This window comes from Pogona vitticeps, chromosome 7 (assembly GCF_051106095.1).
Source record: "Pogona vitticeps strain Pit_001003342236 chromosome 7, PviZW2.1, whole genome shotgun sequence".
NCBI lineage: Eukaryota > Metazoa > Chordata > Lepidosauria > Squamata > Agamidae > Pogona > Pogona vitticeps.
The window spans coordinates 3,238,070-3,259,761 of NC_135789.1; the positions used below are offsets into that span (position 1 = coordinate 3,238,070).

At 45.7% G+C, this 21,692-nt stretch overlaps 1 protein-coding gene across 2 annotated transcripts; it reads left to right on the forward strand.

The window, feature by feature from the left end:
• The first annotated feature begins 40 nt into the window (after nt 1-40).
• LOC110073095 (solute carrier family 2, facilitated glucose transporter member 5) lies at nt 41-21,214 on the forward strand. Of its 2 annotated transcripts, XM_020781963.3 has the most exons (12): nt 41-237; nt 10,264-10,362; nt 10,854-11,014; nt 11,821-11,945; nt 13,322-13,474; nt 13,918-14,043; nt 14,518-14,705; nt 15,456-15,566; nt 16,200-16,301; nt 17,340-17,415; nt 17,704-17,831; nt 18,176-21,214. In XM_020781963.3, exons 1-12 carry the CDS (start codon nt 190-192, stop codon nt 18,407-18,409), a joined length of 1,551 nt encoding a protein of 516 aa, XP_020637622.3. In that variant the 5' UTR covers nt 41-189; the 3' UTR covers nt 18,410-21,214. The 2 variants fall into 2 exon arrangements, with proteins under 2 accessions (XP_020637622.3, XP_072833690.2); XM_072977589.2 differs by lacking the exon at nt 41-237 and having other exon boundaries at nt 10,291-10,596.
• The last annotated feature ends 478 nt before the right edge of the window (nt 21,215-21,692 follow it).

A 21,692-nucleotide genomic window follows, 5' to 3' on the forward strand; every position in this document is an offset into this window, starting at 1 on the left:
TTAAGGGAGCAGGCGGCTACTCCAAGGTCCAAGAGGGCTATTAAGCAATCCCAGCGTCTCGGACAAAGCCAAAGTGCAGGAGGCAAAAGACCGGGCGCCGTCCCACTTTTTAGCATTTCTCTGCTCTCTCTCCTTGCTGCTAAACCTCACACACAGTCCCTTTTAATTGCCCATCCTTCCAGTGTGGCAATGGAGAAAGGATCCAAGCAGACGCTGACCTCCACAGCCAAGAAAGGGGTAAGTTACAGAAGAGGAGTATATTTCCCCCCTGCTGTTGGGTGTGTAGGGGGGAAAAACTGTTATGAATTTGCAAAGTTGAAATCCCTAGGGAATGGTTCTAACAAAGTGGAATCTTAAACCATGATTCCTACCTTGACTTTGCCACCCTGCTTTTGAAACCGGCATAAACGTCTAACTGTGATTTGGGAGGACATGTGAATTTTTACTGCACCCTCTGCAGATAATGGTTCCTGCCCAGCCAGACGACGGCCGATAGGGACTGAAAACTAGCCTTCCGCCTAATGTTAGGGCCGGCCTCACTTGGCTCGGTTCAACATCCTATCCAAACGCAACTGCCTGGGTTAAGAGACCCACTGCAGAGTGTATTGTACCTGATGGATTGCACATGGTTGGCACATGCGTAGCTGCAATCCAGCACAATGCGGGCCACGCAGAAGTCAAGTGATTGGCAGGAAATAGCACCTCTTGCGTCTCATCGTCAAGATATTAGATTAATTGAGGGCTGCGATAAACTGTCTCTGGTTTTCTAGAGAACCTGCCTGCGTTTTCATGAACTCTGATTTATAATGAGCACCTGATTCTTTTATGGCATCGCTGTGCGAAGGGCTGCCTGACCTGGTGTGGGAGGGAATCAGTCCCGATTAAGACCTAGTCCGGACGGCTGCTAGAGTTGTGTAACTCTATCATTAAGTCACTGGTTCAGGAATACAAAAGGAGATTAATATTGGGCAGTTTCTTTGACACAGGGGTTAGTCCTGTGTGGCCTTGGTTACTTGGGGGGAGGGCTGGGTAAACGACTCCTGGTTAAGCAACTCTTGAGAACCTCATCAAGAACTTTATTCTCTAGATTGCTCTCCGTGGGTTCTGTCCAGAGCAGCACGTGCAAGGTGCATGGGAATGAGGGACAGGGAATGGGTTTCAGTTGCTTTGCCAAGGATAAGGTTACACCCTATTCCCAGAGATTTGGGGAACAAAAGCAAGGAGTTATGGTGTCCTGTAATATCACAAGGTAAGCTTTGGGCGGACACAAAACTGTTTTGGGTCCAACTGATTGTCGAAACTTGGAAACAGGGATATAGGTTCAGAATCTTTGTAAAACCTGGCTAAACACATAACATGGCATCCATGGGACACCTTTTATCATTTAGAATCGTTTATTTGTATTTTTATTGTATTGTTTTTTGTTGTTAGCCACCTAGAGTGGTCCTCACCGACCAGATAGGCGGGGTATAAATTAAATAAATAAAAATTAATAAAAAATACACCTGGCAAATGAGATCCTATGATGCTGTGCGGCATGTGGAAGGTACACACCAGGCCAAATGTGGTATTTCCCCCCCAAACCCTTCCCAGCCATTGCTAGCAATTGAGCAACAGGAAGTCTCATGAGTTCTGATGACAGTGCTTCACTCCTTGTCTTGCTCAAAATGGAATGGAAGTCACAAGAGACCACCAGGGCTCCCCCCTGTCCCCTCCTGTGCATTTTGTTTTTTCTGTGTGTCATGAATGAATGTGGAGGAGTAACATCCAATGTCTTCATGGTAACTCCTGAGCTGGCCAGGGATGACTGGCCTGAATTTCGTAACTCATTGGGGCCTAGAAGCTTGATCTCCCAACTCCCAGACCCGCTCTCTAACTTTCCAAGATTTTTAGGAGTCTCAAAAGGTTGTTAATGCTTTTGGGACACCATTACATTGATCTCTGGAGGACCCATCCAACTGTGAAATAAACCATATTATGCTGCAAAGCCTTGGACCGTAATTCACAGAGTCCAGTCAACAAAAGACAGCCACGTCTTAACCTTTCACATGCAGCAACCCGATAAAAACAGCCCTTCCTGTTAAGCATCAGTTTAAAGTTCTTCGATTTGTTACTAATGGCAATATATTGTAGGAGGAAAGTACGTTCAGCTCTCTGATCTCACTATCAGGAAATAATTGGTTTGCTTTGGAAACACTCGTGATTACAGGAGGTTCCTATGACTGACCTTGATAATTAATTATTATTGTTTTGAATCTCACGTTGGCAGTCCAGATAAAGCCCTGACAGCTTTTCTTGGGTTGGCGAAAGCGCTTCAAGAAATGGTGGGTCTCATAAGTTTAGGACTGTTTGCTTGGCCCTATAAGCAGATAACCATGTGCTGTCAAGACCATTCTGACTTATGGTCACCCTTTTCAAGGTTTCCCAAGGAGAGAGAGTACATACTCAGAAGTGCATTATCCTTTCCTTCCTCTAGAGGCACCCTGGGACGGTGCAGCTTGCCCAAGGCTACCCAGGCTGGCTCTTCTAGAAATCAAACTCCCAACCTCTGGCTCCACATCCAAATACCTCAACCATTGAGTGGTCCAACCAGATAAGCTGACAAACAGACAACCAAACCTTCAGGACCTCAAAGTGTATTTTTATGGTTGAAACTGAACTGTATTTATTCACGTACGGTCAAAGACTAACAAACTGAACAATCTAAAAGAATAAAGCAATACAAAACTTGCGACATTCATTATACTGAGCAATAGCTCCTAAAGGGTATGAGATTTATGTCAAAGTTTATATCAGAATGATCTAAAACCTCTTCTGGGGGAAAAATCACTAAGGAATTACTGAGCTGCAGCAGACTATGGTGAAAGTCTCTTGCATTTTTAGTTTAGAAATGGTGCAACCCTTAATTTTTTTTTTCCCTTGTTTGATCTATCCTATTTTTATACCAAACCCTCCAGATGACATTTCATATTGTTTCATATCTGGCTGCCTTCCAGAACTCTGTGTATGCCCCTTGTAACTCTTTAAGGCCTCTTGAAATTCCATTTTGGAAGCATGACTTTTTTGGAGCTGAGAGTCCGAAACAGCTGGGGGGGATTCTGGGAAGTAAAACCGCACGGGGTAATTTTTCCTAGCACTGTTCCGTAGCCTGGCCGAGCATATTCTGTTGAAAGATGATGACTCGTGTAATTTTTCTAAATCCAGTTAAGTCAAGCTTGCATTGAGGAATTCTCTTTTTCTTCTGTGAAATGAAGTGGGACTTCTGAAGTGTTCTCACTCATGCATTCTTTCACGCCTTTTCTGGTGAATCTTAAGGTCTAGAAACTTGAGTGTGTTTACTTGTCCTCCAGGAAGCTGGTAGTAATTAATTCTGTGACCCACCCCCCAGTCCTTGTTTGCTTCATGAGCAAAAAAAAAAAAAAAAAAGTACACCTCCTTACCTTACAGGTTATATTTGTTGCAGATATTAACATAATACTGCTTTGAAGCGGGTGGTGGAGCACAATGCTTTAAGCGCGATTGGCTGGAACGGTCACGTCACTTTTTTATATAAAAACTTGGCACGAACCGGATCCAGAAAGACTATGAACAAATATTAGGCTACATCTTGTGTGCCCAGGTCTGAAAATAACGCAGGTTGCTTCTGTAAACATGGAACGATGCTTAACAGCAAAAGCCAGGAGGAAAAGCAGAGCCATGTCAATGTTTTTTTTTAAACATTAGGGTTGTTTGAACACACTGGCCTTTTTATTTTTACGAGACTTGGGCAGTGACCGGCAAAATCCGCCCGAGAATGCCAAGAGAGTTAGCACAGATCACTGGGAAAATACAGAGGTTGCCGCTCAACCCATTATTCCACTCCAGTGTTTGATGCACGCAAGCGATAAAGGAGACGCGCACTGCACAGTTTCTGCCGCTTTTGGTTTTACACATTAGACAAATTAATTCCCCCTCTTCCAGCGCCTTGTACAGCAACCAGCATAACAATAGCATGCCATTTATTTATATTTGCGATGCATTTATATAGCACCCATCCTCTGATGGGGCCGTGATCTTTTTCTAAATTTTCAGACTCACAACAGCCCTATGAGGTAGGTTAGTGTGAGACAGAAAATGCCCAAGATTGGTCCGTGAGCTTTTTTATCAGGAGTTTCCATCTTTGTCTCGTCAGGTCTAGTTCAGTTGTCACGTGATGCTAGTTCTCTGCCAGCAACAAGAGTGTTCAGGATAAATTAGTGTGAAGCAGCAGTGAAAGAGTGTCTCTGGGCGTGTGCCGAACACCTTCTGCTTTAACATTTCCAGTCTCTGAAAACTGTCTAGCCTTTTTGATGCTCTGGCATGGGCAGGTTTATCCTCGGCACTCTGCCCATGCTCAGAGGCACAACAGAAGGGAGGCATCTTCTTTGACGGGAGTCTATGCCCTAAGTTAGCCATGGATGCAGATCAGAAAGGGCCCCCAAAGCAGTGCAAACAATTTTTCTTGCCCCTGTTGCCTACGCCACTCCATGGCAACAGCGCTAGCTGCTGATAGACCCGACCTTAAGCACCCTGAACAATTTGTCCAGTTTGCCTCCACGGTAGGGCCGGCCCTTTTCTGAGCCATCCGTGTGGATCTGCACGAGCCATTCACAAGGGAACGAAGAAGCTCATTGCAAGTCAATCATAAACCAATGGCTATCAGAAAATAGCAGTCGTAGGTAGATTATTGCTTTTATTCCATTTGCTCTCACAGTTAATGCTCTCAGCAAGTTATATATTGCCCTCATTAAACTGGACAGACCCACTACACAACCAGCTGTGCTTAGCAAAAAGTAAATACAGTCTACACCGGCAACAGAGACCTTTTTTTTCCTAATTGCAAAGCTCAGAAACCGCTCTTCATTCATAAGGGTTCAGAGAAAGAATAATTAACAACATTCGAATTGCAAGAGGCCTTAAAAATATTAGTCATAGGACAAACCAAGAAGCACAGATGCAGCCCATCAAGGATGATAGCACGAGATTTCTTGTCAAAGGTCCATTCTGTGATTCTACAAGTACTGTACCTGCCGTTCTTTCCATGGTTTTTACGAACTTTGTTATAAATAAAGCAACTCTTGTTAAACAATAAGCACATTTAATGGCGATCTGATTTAATATTTTTAATAAGTAAGGAAAAACGGTTTTGCGGCAGCCCTAATCCAGATCTGCAAAGGCTTTGAGCAGTTTGGGAAATGCATCATGAAGTTCTCCAAACTTTATTGCCCTAAAAGGTTGCATCTTACGACCCATATCTGCATGCTTAGAATCCGAGTTATTAGGATGGAGACGAGGCTTTGGAATAAAGGGTTTGTTTATTTGGGAACAAATGCAGTAGGTAGAGTATTAGTCTTTAATAAGTGGATCCTGGGTTCAAATTCATGGGGTGCCAGGTACTATTTTTCAGGTCAAGCAAACTCATACTGTTCTTGTGAGCATTAAATGGTAGATTGGGGGTATCAACAGCTTTCTCCTTGGAGAAAAAGGTGGGATAAAGAAATAATCAAGAATAATTATTTGTCAGAGAGAAATGTCTGCTTCGCTTTCTTGACAACACTCAATGAATGTAAGGATTCAAGATTCTGAAAAGACGGGAGCAGCCCTTGGAAGGAGTGAGGAAGCACCAGGAGGGAGAGGTTGCTAGGCAACCGCATCCTGCATCTCCCCCATGAAACTAGGCCTCAAGGCTGCAGGCAGAGCAGAGGGCGGTTCAAGGGTAAAAGGGTGGCAAACATTTGGCAGTCCACGTTTTCTTAAAACTACAATTCCCATAGTCCTTTATCATTTGCCACATAGATAGGGGATTCTGGGAGTTGTAGTCCCCCCCCCAAAAAAAACCCTGCAGTTGCAAAGTTTTATCACACTTGAAGCAGCGTATTCTTAGTGGCTTTATTGCTTTCCTCAGAATATTTTCCGGGCCCATGTGGGATCATACAAGAGTAAAATGGAAAATTTGCCAACTACAGAGCCCCACGTTTTTATTTTATTTCATTTTATTCTTGTTTTGTTTATATCTTAGCAAGTAGAAATCCAGCTGATGCAGCTTTCCTCTGCTCTGGAACAAAAAAACACATGCTATTGTGGGTTTTCTGCATGAGCTCATAAGAGTGAGACTGGTGAGAACACCAGTGTTTGGTGCTGGAGAATAAGTGATGGAGGCAGGACAGTGAGGGAAGAAAAGCCGTCCTTGATGAGATCTAGCACCTTGAGTTGTCCAAGCCTTTCAAATTTCTCTCACTAGATGGAGTTCACTTCAGGACACATTTTTTTCAACAGAATGTAAGAGCCTAGGTAGCTATTTCACCACTACTTTTTAAAATTCTTGTATGTCTTTTTCTTAGGAATGCTGAAATGGGTCACAAAGTGTCTAGGCCAGGAGACCAAATGGCCTTATTTAAACAGAGGTTGCTCCCTTCCCCTCTTTTTTCAGTAGGTGCCACAGAGGTCAACCAAAACGTTGTCCAAAAATTTGGTGGGTTTTGCAGGGGGGGCGATACTTAGTTAACAATTCCTTGCTAGCATTTTTTATATTTCTGGCTACAGACTGGTAGAATGCACCCGAAGTGGGCACTTTGAGCTGTTCCGAAATCCATCCTCTGCCCATAGTCTCAATTAAAGGAACTCCAATTGAAATGAATATGTTCTATCAAACATGTACTTCTAGAGGATTAGGGCATCTCCAATCACTTCGCTTAAATGCTTCCCCTGCAGGAATAGATTACAACAGGAAACAGGGACGTTGGGAGCGTTTGAACCAAACGTTTGTCTCCAGCTGAATGATTCTCTGGCCACATAAGTGGTGTGACTTATTCCATATCGGCGATTAATTTCTTTTCGTTTATTGCTCCACCCCGCCTGTTGCAGAGCGAGGCGAGGGTTGGCAAGGTACCCTGTTTTTCTTTCCAGCAGTTGCAGCTGCAGTAGAAAAAAGGGAGGCTCTGAAATCAGGCAAGAGAGAGAGAAAGAGAGAGAGAAAGATCAGAGAGAAAGAGTCCTCCGATAGATCACCCAGGATTTGGAAGAGGCAGAGAGAAGGAACCCACCCCCTGATCCTGCAACCCGAGATCCTTTTCAATTTGGGTAGAGAAAAGAGGGGCACAGCTGCCAAGGTGGCTGGCACCTAGCCCATGCCGTTGGTCGTAAAGACACTTGGCATGCCCGGATCCGAGGCCTTGGACGGCAACAAGGAGAATCCAGCCATGAGGCCGGCACGAGAGGGAGTCATGCAGGGATCCGGGGAAAAAGTTCAGAGGGCAAGCTTTGTACATTATTAGGCTGTAAAATATATTGTTGGGTGTTCCCAAGACGTGTGGACGTGTGTGTATATATATATAGATAGATAGATATCCTTTCCATTCGGCTGCTCTGCGTCCTTTGCTGCATACAGAGCCCTACAGAAGTAAGGTCTGACAGCAGAGCGTTTACCATGAAGACCAACGAAGAGCTTAAAGAATCTGGGGAGGTCAAGAAAGGGGTGAGTGTCTCCCATAGCTCTGTCTCTTGGAAACGTAATTGATGTTGTTTTTGTGCAAGGAAATTGTGCAAGGAATAAGAAAATCAAAAGTTAGCAGAAAAGGATATGCAGGTGGGTTATGAACTGAAAATGCAACTTTTTTAAAAGGTATTTGGGCACAGATGTCAAGCAAAGATGACGAAATGTTGGGATATATATATCTATGTGAAACTGTTTATATATTTATTTATTTATTTATTATTTGATTTTTACCCCGCCCCTCTAGACCATGTCTAATATGCCACATATTAATCTACTGAGAACATGGTTTCAAGTCTGCTGAATAATACAGAGGGGAGTGCTTTGTCCTTCTGATGCTGTCGCCTGCTTTTAGCTGTCTTTCCAGGGCAGAGGAGAGGGGGGGAAAGTATTGTGAAAGGTGACAGAAATCAGGTGGGAGAGAACCAAAACACAGCACAGGAATCAGTCTCTCTGCAGCCGGACCTTCGAAACATATGTCACGTTCTCAGGGCGAGGTGGCACAGTCACCAGGAAAAATTTGAGTGTTTGGTAACAGTCCGTTGGTTGTAAAACTGTGGATCCTATGAGCCAAAGGGGAACTTTAAAGCCAGTGTGATCCAACAGGGATCTCTTGAGAAGGATGGAGGCTGGCCTGTGCGGGGGGGGGGGGGGAAGGCTGGTGTCAAACAGAAGCGCGAGAGAAAGAGCAAGGATAGGTGCTAAACTGAAGTGACTGGTGTTTACAGTGGAAATCCCCCTTCACACTTCTGCAAATCCCTTTTCACTTTGCAGATTATAAAAGGATGCCCAGTTGGTCACCTAATTTATTAGCTGCATCTGCATCCCGCTTTTCCTGGGCAGGGAAAAAGTTTTAGGAGACTCTTGAATGAACAGCAGGAGAGAGATGTGAACAGTAAGAACAACGTGTGTGTGTGTGTGTGTGTGTGTGTGTTTCAGGCTGTCCCTCCCCGTGGAAGGTCATAGAAATGTTAATTTTAGGGGTACAGTTCTGGGCAACCTCACAGCTGCCAAGGGGAACAAAGGTTGTCTCAAAAATATTGCCTTTTGAACTGCAGTTGGAAATGTTCGCTTTTCGAATTACAGCTCTCAGAATCCCCCTTGACCATGAGGCAGTATATTAAATAAATAAATAAAACAAACAAACAAACAAACAAACAAATCATTTCATTCCACAAGGCGGCATCTGAGTCTTCCAGGAAAACCCCCGACACAGAAAGAGCCCACGTGGGCCAGTGATAAATTTGTCTCGGTCACCAGGGGCCTGGCCAGCTGAGGACATCAGACACAGGGTGGGAGAGACAGGGAGAACAGAGCAAGCATTAAGGTCAGGAGCGATGAAAGGAGAGGCCGGTTTCTCAATGGAAAATATGACCCGCTTGTGGGAGATGACTCTCCAGCGCTCTAGCTGTGCTTTTTCACAAAATGCCCCTTCCTGCTGATAGCACAGCAGGCTGCAGCTGGAGAATTCAGCACTGCACAAGAATGCTGTGTTGTTTGTAGGCTGATACTGTTTATGCTAAAAGTTGTTTCCCCTCCGCAGGGGGTAAAGGTGTGTGTGTGGGGCGGAAACATGCATGCAAAAGTTATCCTTCCTGCTGCATGGGGCTCAGTGCGGCGACAGCTGGGCTGGGAGAGGGGAGGGAGACCCTTCTCTCCTCCGCTTCAAGTAATTCTTTGTCAGAGTTGGCCCTGCCATTGGGCCGAGTGAGGCAGCTGGCTCAGGTGGGAGATCCTAAGGGCTAGCCGGGGCCATATCCTAGCCGGTCTTCCTCGCTCTCCTCGGGGAATGGAGCTGAGTGTGCTCGTCAACCGGTCCCCTGTTCCAAAAGCAACCTGCTAGTGGAGTGGAGGGTGCTTTTCCTGTGCTGGATTGTGCCCCTTTTCCAAGGAGCCCTTTTCTCATCCAAACCAGGCACCGCTTCTTTGCCTCCTCCAATATGGAGATATATCACAGCTTCAAAACATGACTTGGGGGGGGGGACACTCCCAGCACCCCGCAGCCAGCACCGCCGATCATCTGAAAAGTGACTTATTTCCGACTTTTGATCTCAAAAATTTGCAACAGCTTGGTTCTCTTTTTAAGCCGTCTCCGATTCACTATCAGAGGTGGTGGTTTCTGTGTTGCCGACACCTTGACCCCAAAGATGGTCTGACGGAGAACAAGGGTGCAGCTATTTATTTATTTAATTAATTTAATTAATGTTGTGTGCTGCCTTTCTTTGCATTCACGGGCACATTCGTATTACAAATAGTATGCATCAGTGCAAATGTGTTTTCAAATATTCGCAATGGAATGTTCAGCAAATATTCAGCACCAGTGTGTTTGTGGCACATCTTCTGGAATCTCCGTTGCAACCTCCCAGCAGTTTTGAGGCCTGTTCGGTCTTGTTTTATAAGTTATGATATGTCTGTGAACAAAAACATATTAAGAAACATATCCAGCCTTTGTACAGAGTCTTAAAAATTGCTTAGAGCAGTTCTGATACCACTTTATGGTTCATGTCCTTTACGACAACCCTATAAGGTAGGATATTAATATTATGTCTGTGCCCCAGAAAGGAAGACACAAGAAGAGTGAAATTGGGGGTTGGCGCGGATCGTCTCATAGGCACCGTAGATTCTCAACCCAAGGCTTTTTGGTCAAGGCATCAAAACAATTCCTGGAATAATTTAAAATAAGATAAAATAAATAATGTTATCTGGCTCTCACCATTCAGTAACTTCAGGCCCTTCACTTTTCTTTCCGGTAGCGAATGACCGTCGTCCTCGGCTTTGTGACCTTCATTGCTGCCTTTGGATCCTCTTTCCAATATGGGTACAACGTCTCCGTGATCAATTCTCCATCCGTGGTAAGTCTGATCTGGAAGGCTCCATGCCAAAAAAAGGTAGAAAGAGGGATATTAAAAAAAAATATTCCTAATCCAGTGGATTTTGCCTTTGGGTGTGTGTGTGGAATAAACAGACACACTGAATTTTGACTAATTTTGTTTTGTTTCACTTCATTTTGTTCTGTGTGTCTCAAGGGACAAAGTCAACAAACGGCAGGGCTAATTTGTTAAAATAGGAACAGGTTGAAAAGACAGGTACTGTATAAAACTGGTAAGAAAGGTGAGGGATGAGAGAGGAAGCTCGGGGTGGGTGGGTTTTGTACTACAACTCCCAGAATCCTCTCCAGCCAGTTATAAGCCCCCAAAAGGAATACCGTACTGTATTTCCAGACCTCTATGGAAGAGGAAGAGTGTGGTGCTGTGGGAGACAGTAAAACCGGATGGGGTTTTGAGGAAGGCTCAGTTTGTGATTTTTGACAAGCCTTTTCCCCCCGACCTGCCTTCTCCCCTAGTTCATGCAAGACTTTTACAACGAAACCTATCAGGAAAGAGAGGACAAATACATGGACCAAGACTTAGAAACCCTGCTCTGGTCTCTCACGGTCTCCTTCTTCCCCCTCGGAGGCTTTTTCGGGTCCCTTCTGGTGGGCCCCATGGTGAACCGATGTGGCAGGTAAGGAAAGGGTCAACTCCCCCCCCCCGCCTGCCGAGCGACTTTTGCTCAGCATTAAGACGCACGGCGTGATATGGTCCAACACACAACGCTTTCCCCCTGTTCTGCACTGGTTGGACTACCGTCCCCATCAGCCCCGGCCAGCTGGCAGGGGATCATGGGAGCGGTAGTCCGATCCATCTGGCAGATGCAGGGTTTGGGAAAGCTGGGTGTAGAGCAAGGGTTAGAAACCTTAAACCTCCAGATACTTAGCTTGAACACCCATCGCCCCCTCCCCAGCATAGTCCATGGCTGGGGATGATGGAATGTGTGGTGTATAAAGAGTCAAACTAGAGCTAACGAGCCCAGGTTATTACATCCACTGAAGCACTGAAGGTCACCGGGTGAACTCATGCTGGGTTCCAGGTCGGTCTCTCAGCCTGGCCTACCTTGCAGGAGGGTTGGCGAGGTTAAATGAGGAGCAGAAGTGAGAGGTTTGTACTCCCTCTTGAGCACCTTGGAAGAAAAATAGGTTAATTTTTTCTTCGAAAGTAGAAGAAAAACAAAGAAATGCAAGGAAAATATCGCCTAGCCCTGCATTGGTAGGGGGTTAGACTAGATGACCCTTGAACTCCCTTTCATCTCGGTCTTTCTAGGATTGTAAGTGAAAAGGGTTGGAGGAAAATTGGAAAGAGAAAGCATGCGCAAAAGTTACTTTTAAGGGTGCGGCAGCTTCTAACATCCACCCATCCTCCACAGTTAGAGCAAGGTGGTAATTCTTTCGTGGGGAGCCTTTGAAACCGACCTTCCCCTCCCTTCCTTTCCAGAAAAGGCACCTTGCTGATCAACAACATCTTCTCCATCATCCCTGCCATTCTCATGGGAAGCTCCAAGGTGGCAAAGACCTTTGAAATCATCATCGTTTGCCGGATCATCATCGGAGTCTGCGCTGGTGAGTCACATGGCTTGAGAAAGGAAGGCAGGTAGTGGAGGAGCAGTGGGTACACAGAAGATTACAGGTTCGATCCCCATCATCTCCCAGTAGAAGAAATCAAGCAGCAGTTCTTAAGAGCAAACAGTGGCCTGTCCTGCTGTTTAAATCCTCTCTTTATCTATGAGGACTAGAATCTTTGTTTTTCAAGGGAGTCTAACAGCTCAGTGGCAGATCTTAGGCATTTTGATGGCAGGTGTAGTCCGTGGGGGGAAAAATCACTGCCCAAGATGCTGGCATATTGCTACTACGAAGAGTAGGCAGAATTAAGATGGGGCAATGATCTGGCTTCCTACAAAAGCTGGCAGAATCCGTTTCCGGTGGAGGTTTTCTTTGGCAGCCAAAAATGTGGTTTGAGCACATCGTGACGTGAGGCTGCAGAGATGTAGATCATGTTTCAACAGGGCCGGCCCTACCATTAGGTAGAAGGAGGTCGTGTCCACAGACACAACCACTGAGGCATCAGGGAAGAACTGGAAGAGGGGTGGCGTGCCTTGTATTGGTATAAACCCCTGTTTGCTAAACTTGAAAAAAAGATTTCAGGTGCTAATCCAGCCAGTTTTCATACACAGCCTGCGAACAGGCGCCGTATTGTTGCTTCCAGCAGCAAACTCTCCTTATCAGCAGCACTAATAAGAGATGGAAAAACTGATTTAACTGATAGTTGTTTGGATTAAAAAAACAACAACAACCCCTCACCCAATAAAATCCAGGGGTTAAAGAATAGAATCTGCACCCTGCCATGTTCTCCAATTCTTTACCCCTTGATGGTGCTGCAGAAGGACGAATCAGACTTGATATTTCAGGGAATAATAGCTTGGCTTAGTCTGGGTGTAAAAGGTAAACAGGAAGCAGATGTATGAGAGGGCGGCTTAATCTCCAACGAAGCTGCCCAAATCAGTAAAATTAACTCTAGAGATCAAACAGCAACCAGAAGAACAGTAGAAAATAACCTAATAATATATTATCTGTGTTTATCACTAGCTCCTGGTTATGTAAACCTCAGAAGCTTGATAGAACAAAGTGTGTGTGTGTGTGTGTGTGTGTGTGTGTGTGTGTGTACATACACACACATTTATATATACATACACATACACACACATATACATGCACACACCATACACACACACATATACATGTGCACACACACACACACCACACACGTGTGTGTATATGTATATGTATATATGCATATATTGTATATACTATATAAAAGTAGAATTTCCTGGCTTTCTTGGGCCATAATTTGGATCTGTGCTATGTAGGTTCAGTATAATTAGAAGGTGGCGACGTACCACAACACCTTGTCTTATCTGTTTTTGCTCCACTTCATCCAGGTCTGTCTTCTAATGTTGTTCCCATGTATCTTGGAGAGATGTCCCCCAAAAACCTAAGGGGAGCCTCAGGGGTGGTCCCCCAGCTTTTTATCACAATTGGGATTCTGGTTGCCCAGATTCTCGGGATGCGGATGATCTTGGGAAGCCCTGAAGGTGAGGAATTTCGTTCCATCATACAGTGACCACCTTTGCCCATCATGCTAAGCCACAGTCTCTGTTAACCATGGTTTGTATCTTTGGGGCCTGTTTCTTTCCAAAGCCAGTTATCAGCTCTTATTTCAGGGCTTAGACCTGGAGAAACAAGCCAGGGACAACCCAGATTAGGGTTCAGCTATAACCACAAGACAAGGCTTAAACAAACCACGTTCTGTAAGCTAACAACTAACCATTGATACAGATTGTGGTTTTATGTAAACTATGATTTGGAACAGACTATGGTTTAGTTAACAGACCATGATTGGATGGAATCAGAGACAGCAATAAGGCAGAACCCACATCAAAACCTGGCTTACTGTTACATATGAACCTAGTCAGTCAAATGGTTTCTTGAGATCCATCCATGCAGGCACAGTGAGATATCTCGTTCTTGTTTGCAGGCTGGCCAATACTCTTAGGCCTAACAGGAGTCCCTGCTGCCTTGCAGCTTCTCCTCCTACCCTTTTTCCCGGAGAGCCCCCGGTACCTGCTGATCCAGAAAGGAGATGAAGACGGAGCAAGGGCAGGTAGGGTTTCTGCTGTAGCATACTCTCAGATGGTGACATGGAGGAGAAAGAGATTTAAAACATACCACTTTGAACACGTCTCACTTCCCTTTGGTCAGAAAAATAATATCTATATAGCTTAGTGGTTCAGTCTCTGATGGCAGAGCCAGAGGTTGGGAGTTCGATTCCCCCACTGGGCCTCCTTGACAGGGGGCTGGACGTGATGGTCCATAGGGTCCCTCCCAGCTCCGCCGTTGTAAGATGATGATAAGGGTGACAAAACCCATTGGTTGGCAAAATATTTTTTAGTATGGGGGCCATGTGGTGCATGGGGAGGTCTAGGCTTCAAACATGCCTGAGAAGTGGGTGCATGTTAAGAAATGCAACATTGTGAATGGAAAGATGCCCGCCCCGGAGGTGAAGCGTAGAACCCGGTTCTAACTTCTCAGCTTGCTTCCTACAGTTTCATTTTCTTCCTTTCCTCCCCTGGGTCAGCTCTGCGGAGACTGAGAGGCTGGGATGATGTGGATGATGAGATAGAGGAGATGCAGAAAGAAGACCAGGCGGAGAAGGCCGAAGGGCGGATGTCGGTGCTGACCCTTTTCACCTACCGCGGACTCCGATGGCAACTTATCTCCATCATCGTGATGATGATGGGGCAGCAACTCTCCGGGGTTAACGCGGTAAATGAGAATTGACAGTTTTTGTATCACAGTACAGCTTTTCCCACTCTTTTGTTGCCTATGAGGGCCACTCCATTTCTACAGGATTCTTGTTCACAATAGTAGATATGATAATCGTCTGAATTTAATTTGCCCATTCCCGTCCATTTTAGTTCACTGACATCCAAGGTGTCAATGTTTATTCTTGCCATCTCCTGTTTGACCACATCCAGCTTCCCAAGGTTCATAGATCTTACGTTCCAGGTTCCTATGCAGTATTTTTCTTTGTAGCATCGGACTTTCCTTTCACTTCCAGGCACGTCCGCAGCTGAGCATCCTTTCAGCGTTGGCCCAACCACTTCATTAGCTCTGGAGCTACTTGTACTTGTCCTCTGCTCTTCCTCAGTAGCATGTTGGATGTCTTCTGACCTGAGGGGCTCATCTTCCAGTGTCATATCTTTTAGCCTTTTGTTTTTGTCCATGGGGTTTTCTTGGCAAAGATACTGGAGTGGCTTGCTAGTTCCTGCTCCAGGTGGATTGCGTTTAGCCAGAACTCTCCACTATGACCTGTCCGTCTTGGGTGTCCCTGCACGGCATAGCCCATAGCTTCTCTGAATGACTCAAGGCCCTTCACCACGACAAGGCAGCAATCCGTGAACGGGCTGGGTGGCTTACAACAATTTAAATACAGTAAAAAAAGATAAAACAATTAAAATATATTTAAAATATATAGCCAGACATGGTGACATAAGTGTTTGCTTCCAATTTCAGGTTTACTACTATGCTGACGATATTTACCGGAGTGCTGGAGTGAACGAATACAGTGTGCAGTTTGTCACGGCAGGGACTGGAGCCGTTAATGTCGTCATGACTTTGCTAGCGGTATTGTTACACTTTTTGACTTACAAAAAATATAATTCTACTGAACTTTTCAAATTAGAAACGCATTGAGGGAAGCCAGAGAAAGAAAGAAAGAAAGAAAGAAAGAAAGAAAGAAAGAAAGAAAGAAAGAAAGAAAGAAAGAAAGAAAGAAAGAAAGAAAGATACCATTGCCGTGGACCAAGGATATATTTTCATACAACTGCTGGATAGCTCAGTGGTTGAGGTCTCTGTCTGTGAGAGCCAGAGGTTGGGAGTTCAATTCCCCCCACTGGGTCTCCCTGACAGGGGCTGGACTTGATGATCTATAGGATCCCTTCCAGCTCAGCAGTTCTAAGATTATTAAAGATATATAAGCTTATTACATGTCAGATAAAAGTTTTGAAATTAACCTTGGTGGAACAGATGTTTGTACATAGCTAAGGTAGTAAAATCATCAACCGTTGAATGACGAATTGTGTTATATTTTTCCAACACTGTAAAAATAAAAGTTTCAGCTGCCAAGGCGATGTGACTCTTTTTGCAGCACATCTCATGGCGAGCAGGCAAGAGTTTCACCGGTACAGCCCCCACCAGGGGCACAAATGCCTGCAAGAAGGCTTTAACCGTTTGCCTTTTTCCTTCCTCATCTTCCAGGTTTTTATTGTTGACGCCCTAGGAAGGAGGATTCTACTGCTCATCGGCTTTGGTCTCTGCTGTGTGGCCTGCGCTGTTCTGACCATCGCTCTGAATTTCCAGGTCTGTAACCGACCCCTTAAATAAATTCTTCTTTATGATTGGGAGAACCTGCCTCTCCCCCAGGACTGCTTGCCTACCCCAGGTGTCTTCACTGAACTTAGTTGGCCTATAGGATACGCCTATAGGATTGCACTGCTAACCCTCCATTCAGATGCGAGCAGGCTACATCTTCCCTCCTGAAAGGACTACAATTCCTGTAATAACTACGGCTCCTATCATCCTCGCCCTACTGGCCATGATGGCTCAGGGCTGAGGTGGGCTGGAGCCTAGCACTGTCTGGAGGGCCACAGGTCCTCCACCTGAATATTCAGGTCCAGCTGAACAGGATGTGATGGAGGGGCCCAGGGATTTTCCCGTCTCCATTACATAAAGGCTAAAGTGTCACATTTTACACCCAAAGGGGTCTTTGCTGGCAAAGACACTTAAGCCCTTCATCCTGTGCCACTTTGTCCCCCTCCCCTGCCAGAGCACCAGGACATAAAAGAGTAATGCAGCATCTTGCTTGAACACTGAAATAAGTGGCTGTAGAACCAGAGGTTGGGAGTTTGATTCCCCCACTGGGCCTCCTGAGAGTAGAGCCAGCCTGGGTGGCCTTGGGCAAGCTGCGCCATCCCCCAGGGATCCCTCCCCAGAAGAAGGGAAGGGGAAAACACTGCTGATGATTCTCTAGCTGGAAAACCCTGGAAAGGATAATAATAATAATAATGGACTGGACGGCACATCATTATTGTTTAATCCTGGAAGCCAAGCTGGATCAGATCTGGATGGTGTTTGGACGCGAGACCAGCCGCCAATACCAAGGATCCCCTAGTAGGGCTAGGAATTCTTCTAGAGAGCCATGGCTGCCAGTCAGAGTGGGCCGTAACAGGACCAACAGCCCCTGGCTCACCAGAAAGCAGCTTTTCTGTGCTCCTCCTCTCCTTGCAGCTCAGGAGCTTTGTACAAGAAAGCAAGGTCTGCATTCACCCTTTTTTTGGTTGCGTACGGATGCCTCCCCTTTAGGAAATGGATCTAAATGCTAACTCAATTTCCCAACAGTCTACTGTCTCATGGATGCCTTATCTCAGCATCGCCTGCGTCATCGCCTACGTCATTGGGCACGCCGTCGGAGCAAGTAAGTCTACGCAGGCCAGTTCTGTCTCCCTCTGGGCTCCGTGATGTTGACCATGGATTGTCTCCTCCAACCTGGAGGCTACAACTCCCATCAGACACAGCCAATACAGGCCAGGGGAGCTGTTGTCCCAGAACATCTGCAAGGAGCAAGGTGGGCAGGAGGGAGGCTGTCTTCATAGAATTGCTCATCCTACACAGCACGCCATCCTAGACAGCTGTTGTGAAGTCACCAATATAGGTCGTTTGCTGAGCCTTTTAACTTCTCCTGACCTTTTCCCGTTCCTCCCAGGTGCCATTCCGAGTGTGATGATTATTGAGATGTTCCTCCAGAACTCCCGCCCTGCCGCCTTCATGGTGGGAGGCTCGGTCCACTGGCTTTCCAATTTCACTGTGGGGCTGGTCTTCAAATACATGGAGGTAAGGAAGTCAAGGATCCATGATGAGATGGCCTGTCGGCTTAACCCACTCAAAGCCATCAAGAGCTCGCTCCCCCCCCCAGTTCACTTTTGTTTGGAAGTCCACCCAATGGTTTTAATTATTCAAACTATTTTTAACCAGAACATGGAAGTGTTACTTGTTTAGATTACATCTCCTGGAATACGGGGGGGGGGGGGGAGAATACAAAATGCAAGCTCGTAATTAAACCAGTCAACAGTTCAAAGTAAAATAATTTAAAGTCTTAAAGAGTTCAGGAGTGTTAACTACAGCAAACGGCCTCCAGCCCTCTCACGCTTTCTCAACCGGTCTCTTTAATTTGCCAGCAAGGACTTGGGCCGTACTCCTTCCTGATTTTCTGCGCCATCTGCTTGGCCACCGTCATTTACATCTTCATCATCGTCCCCGAAACCAAGCATAAAACCTTCATGGAAATCTACCAGATCATGGCCAAGAGGAACGGCATTCGGGAGGGCGAGAAAGACGAGCTGACGGATTTCACTGCCGTTTCTATGCCATACAACAAGAAAGCCGAGGTGGAGAGAAACAGCACGCTTTGAAACAGGCCCACGTGGGGGTCCAAGAGTAGCTCAAGTCCATCGTTTTTTCGATTCGGGGACCAAAAAGGCTTGGCGGGAGTTGCCATTTCCTGGATTTTAACTTACCTGGTGGCGGGTTGCGCTGTGAGTGAATCCATGCAGTTCCACGGCTTTGACTCGTTTTTAAAATAGCACTCACTCATGCTTGCATATTTTTCATATCTGTGGACAAAAATACTTCCTTCCCTTCTCTTGCCCCACATATACTGCCTTTTTCCTCCACCAGTGTGGATTTTGCCATATCTGGGTGCCTTTCTCTAAAAAAAGATGCTTACCAGGTCTGGAACGTTTTCTAAAGAACAACGCTGAAGCTCACCTCTTTTTGAATGCTGGCTGTCCAAGAGGATCACTAAGAGAGGCAGGGAAATCTGTGAATCGGGAGCCACTGTTGTAACAGAGCTTTTGCTGTACGATTCCCATGGGCTTTGGAATGTGCAAGGCCCACTTCCTGCCACTCCATCGCTCAGGGCAGGAGAAAGTGTCCTTATAATGAAGCCGTGAATTTCAGATAAGGCAAGGGAAAGGCTGTTTTGTTTCTCTCCATACCTCGGAGGGAAAGGAAAAGCGGTCCCACTCTGGAACAACTGCAGAAGAATCAGGTGCATCGCCCAGAGAGGGGCTGCCATGACATTTTGTCCCTTCTGTGCATCATGGACACCCTCCCTTTCAGAAACTCAACCTGTGGTGGTTTCTTATGGAGCAACAGCTGTTTCCTGAGTTGCATGAAAACTCAGACATTCAGGAAACGGCCTGGGTTTTCCCCCCCCATTCCTCTAGCACATCAATTGGAATAGACTGGGCAGCGTGTCATGATTATTATTGTTATTGTAGAATACTTAATGGAAGTCCATAACACAGTATTCGTCACAATTCTCCCAGTTGCAAAGACATCTCCGGTCTCCTTTATTTAGTGGCCCTGTAATATCTTCTCCTCTTCCCCGGTAAAAGATGCTACACATGGAAACTAAGGAAATTCAATCTGTCCAGCTGACTCTCCTGAGCTTAAAACACACCCACCCTTGATGGGGCTGCTGACAAGTGCTCAGATGATAGACCCAAAATAATCTTGAATTCCTCGCTGGGTGTGTAGGTATGCATTTGAGGAGCGAGTGCATTTCACAGCATATAAATAGCGCCCGCTAGGTCATGGAAGAAACAGTTGTCTGTTACAACATAGTGTAGAACCTCAGTCCCTTCCGTTTGCGCTGGTCTCCATCGTCAGGGTAGAATTATCATTAAACGCTGGTCCTTTTAATCACGAGAGGCAAAATCTGTTCTCTAGGGATCAAGAAATCCACACTTCTCCTGCATTTCTGGGCAAGCAGGAAGCCTGAGACTTTAGCAGGAGGATGGAACATATGCATCTCTTGGCATTACTGGGTGGCCACAGTCCTCACCCCTTTCCATTTACTGTACTGGCTGAAGATGATGGGATTTGGAATCCAGGATCTGGTAGAGCACCCTTCTTTTCCACCACCACTCCAGCTTGCCATTCAGACGTCTACTCTCGTTGGAGGTGGACGTTCCCCTGGCTGGGTCTAGACTGCTTCAAGCTAGACTTGAGGCTCGGATCCTGGAATGGGGGTGGGGGGAGGATGGGAGAAATCACCCCACATGAGTCTCAGACATTGGTGGCTTGTCAAGGAAAGAACCAGCCTTGAGAAGCTATTCTCCTGCCAACCCCCTCAGGGGCTTCGGTCAGGGGCAGGTGGATCAGCTAAGCATGGATCATATCTTCCCCCCATCTATTGGGGTGCTCAGCTGGGATCAAGGTAGCTTCCCTAAGCAGAGGTTCAGCCGATCCATATTTTTCGACAGGGAGCTATGTGGGATTCTCGGAAGAGGCGTCTGAAAGGACCAATCTGCCATTGTGCACCCAGATTATGGGTTGCCTGTGCCGGGGGAGTAAATTATGCCCCTTCTTTCTCCCTGAATCAAGTATCTAAAGCCAGGTAAATGCCCCTTTGCCTTCCCAGCAATAAAACACCCGATGAACTTCATGACAATCGAAGCCAGCCGCCTAAAAAACGGTGTGTTGCTATCCCCGAACCTCCGGGCCAGCCTTATCTCAGACTTAAACCTGAGGCTCGCTCTCTTGAGAAATGCCTTTCAGACTACAGCCTGAATCTCGGTTTCTTGTTATTGATAAGCCTTTCTTTTTTCCAGGTTATGCTACCTTCTCATAGACATGTGAAAACCGGGGTGGGGGGAAGTTCCCCCCCTTTTTTCCATGGGGAGAAAGGGAAAATGTTTTTTCCCCCCGAAAAAAACGTTTCCAGATTTCCCCCCCCTAAGTCTTCACATCTCTACCTCTTTGGCCTTAATATTACCACCCACACAGGTACAGTTTAGTTATATAATATTATTACTTAGAGCTTCAGAGCTGGAAGGGGCCCTCTGGGTCATCAAGTCCAACCCCCCCGTTAAGGAGGTCCAGTAGGGGAATTCGAACTCCCAACCTCTGGCTCCACAGCCAGAGACCTCAACTCACTGAGATTTCTAGCTGTTCTATTATCCACCTCAGTTTTGCAGTGTTTTTTCTTTTCTTTTTTTCAACAGCAGCAAGAAACAGTATTTTTCTGTGGAATGAGAGGAAAGAATGTTGTACATTTCTTGGAATGGATCTATGTGTTTGTGGTTTCTTTTGATCAAATTGTTATTTTTATTATTATTATTATTATTTTGGTATAAAAAGATCACTGTGTATTTTTAATGCATGATGAAACGAAGTGTGTGTAAATAAAGTAATTCATGAATTGACCTTCATCCAGAAGGACACACCGGTTGCATTTGCATGAAACGAAATCAAATAACAGTGACACCTAGGCAGAGCCTGTGGGCTACTTGTAGATCAACTCTGCATGTGTTGGAATTGCAATTTGGAACAAGCCAGAGCAGCCTCTCCTACCTTACATTGTCTCCATGTAGCCTCTAAATTTACTGAGTATGAGTCACTCACTATCTCTCAACACAACCGACATCACTGGGTCGTTGTGAAGGTAAAAAGAGATCGGAGACAAGAGAAATTGGGCAGGTCGCCTTTGATCTCTTTGTTAGAAATGCAGGATATCATTGTTAATCATAATTCTTTCCATCGTCTTGGCTGGGCTCCTGTTCTTCTACAGTCTGTCTGTTTTCCAGCTTTCTAGGCAAGGAAGAATTCATGAACCCCTTATGCAGGTGCAATGCTACCTAGAGAACTCCAATCTCTGCTAAGCACACGTTTAAAACTCAGTAACGACAA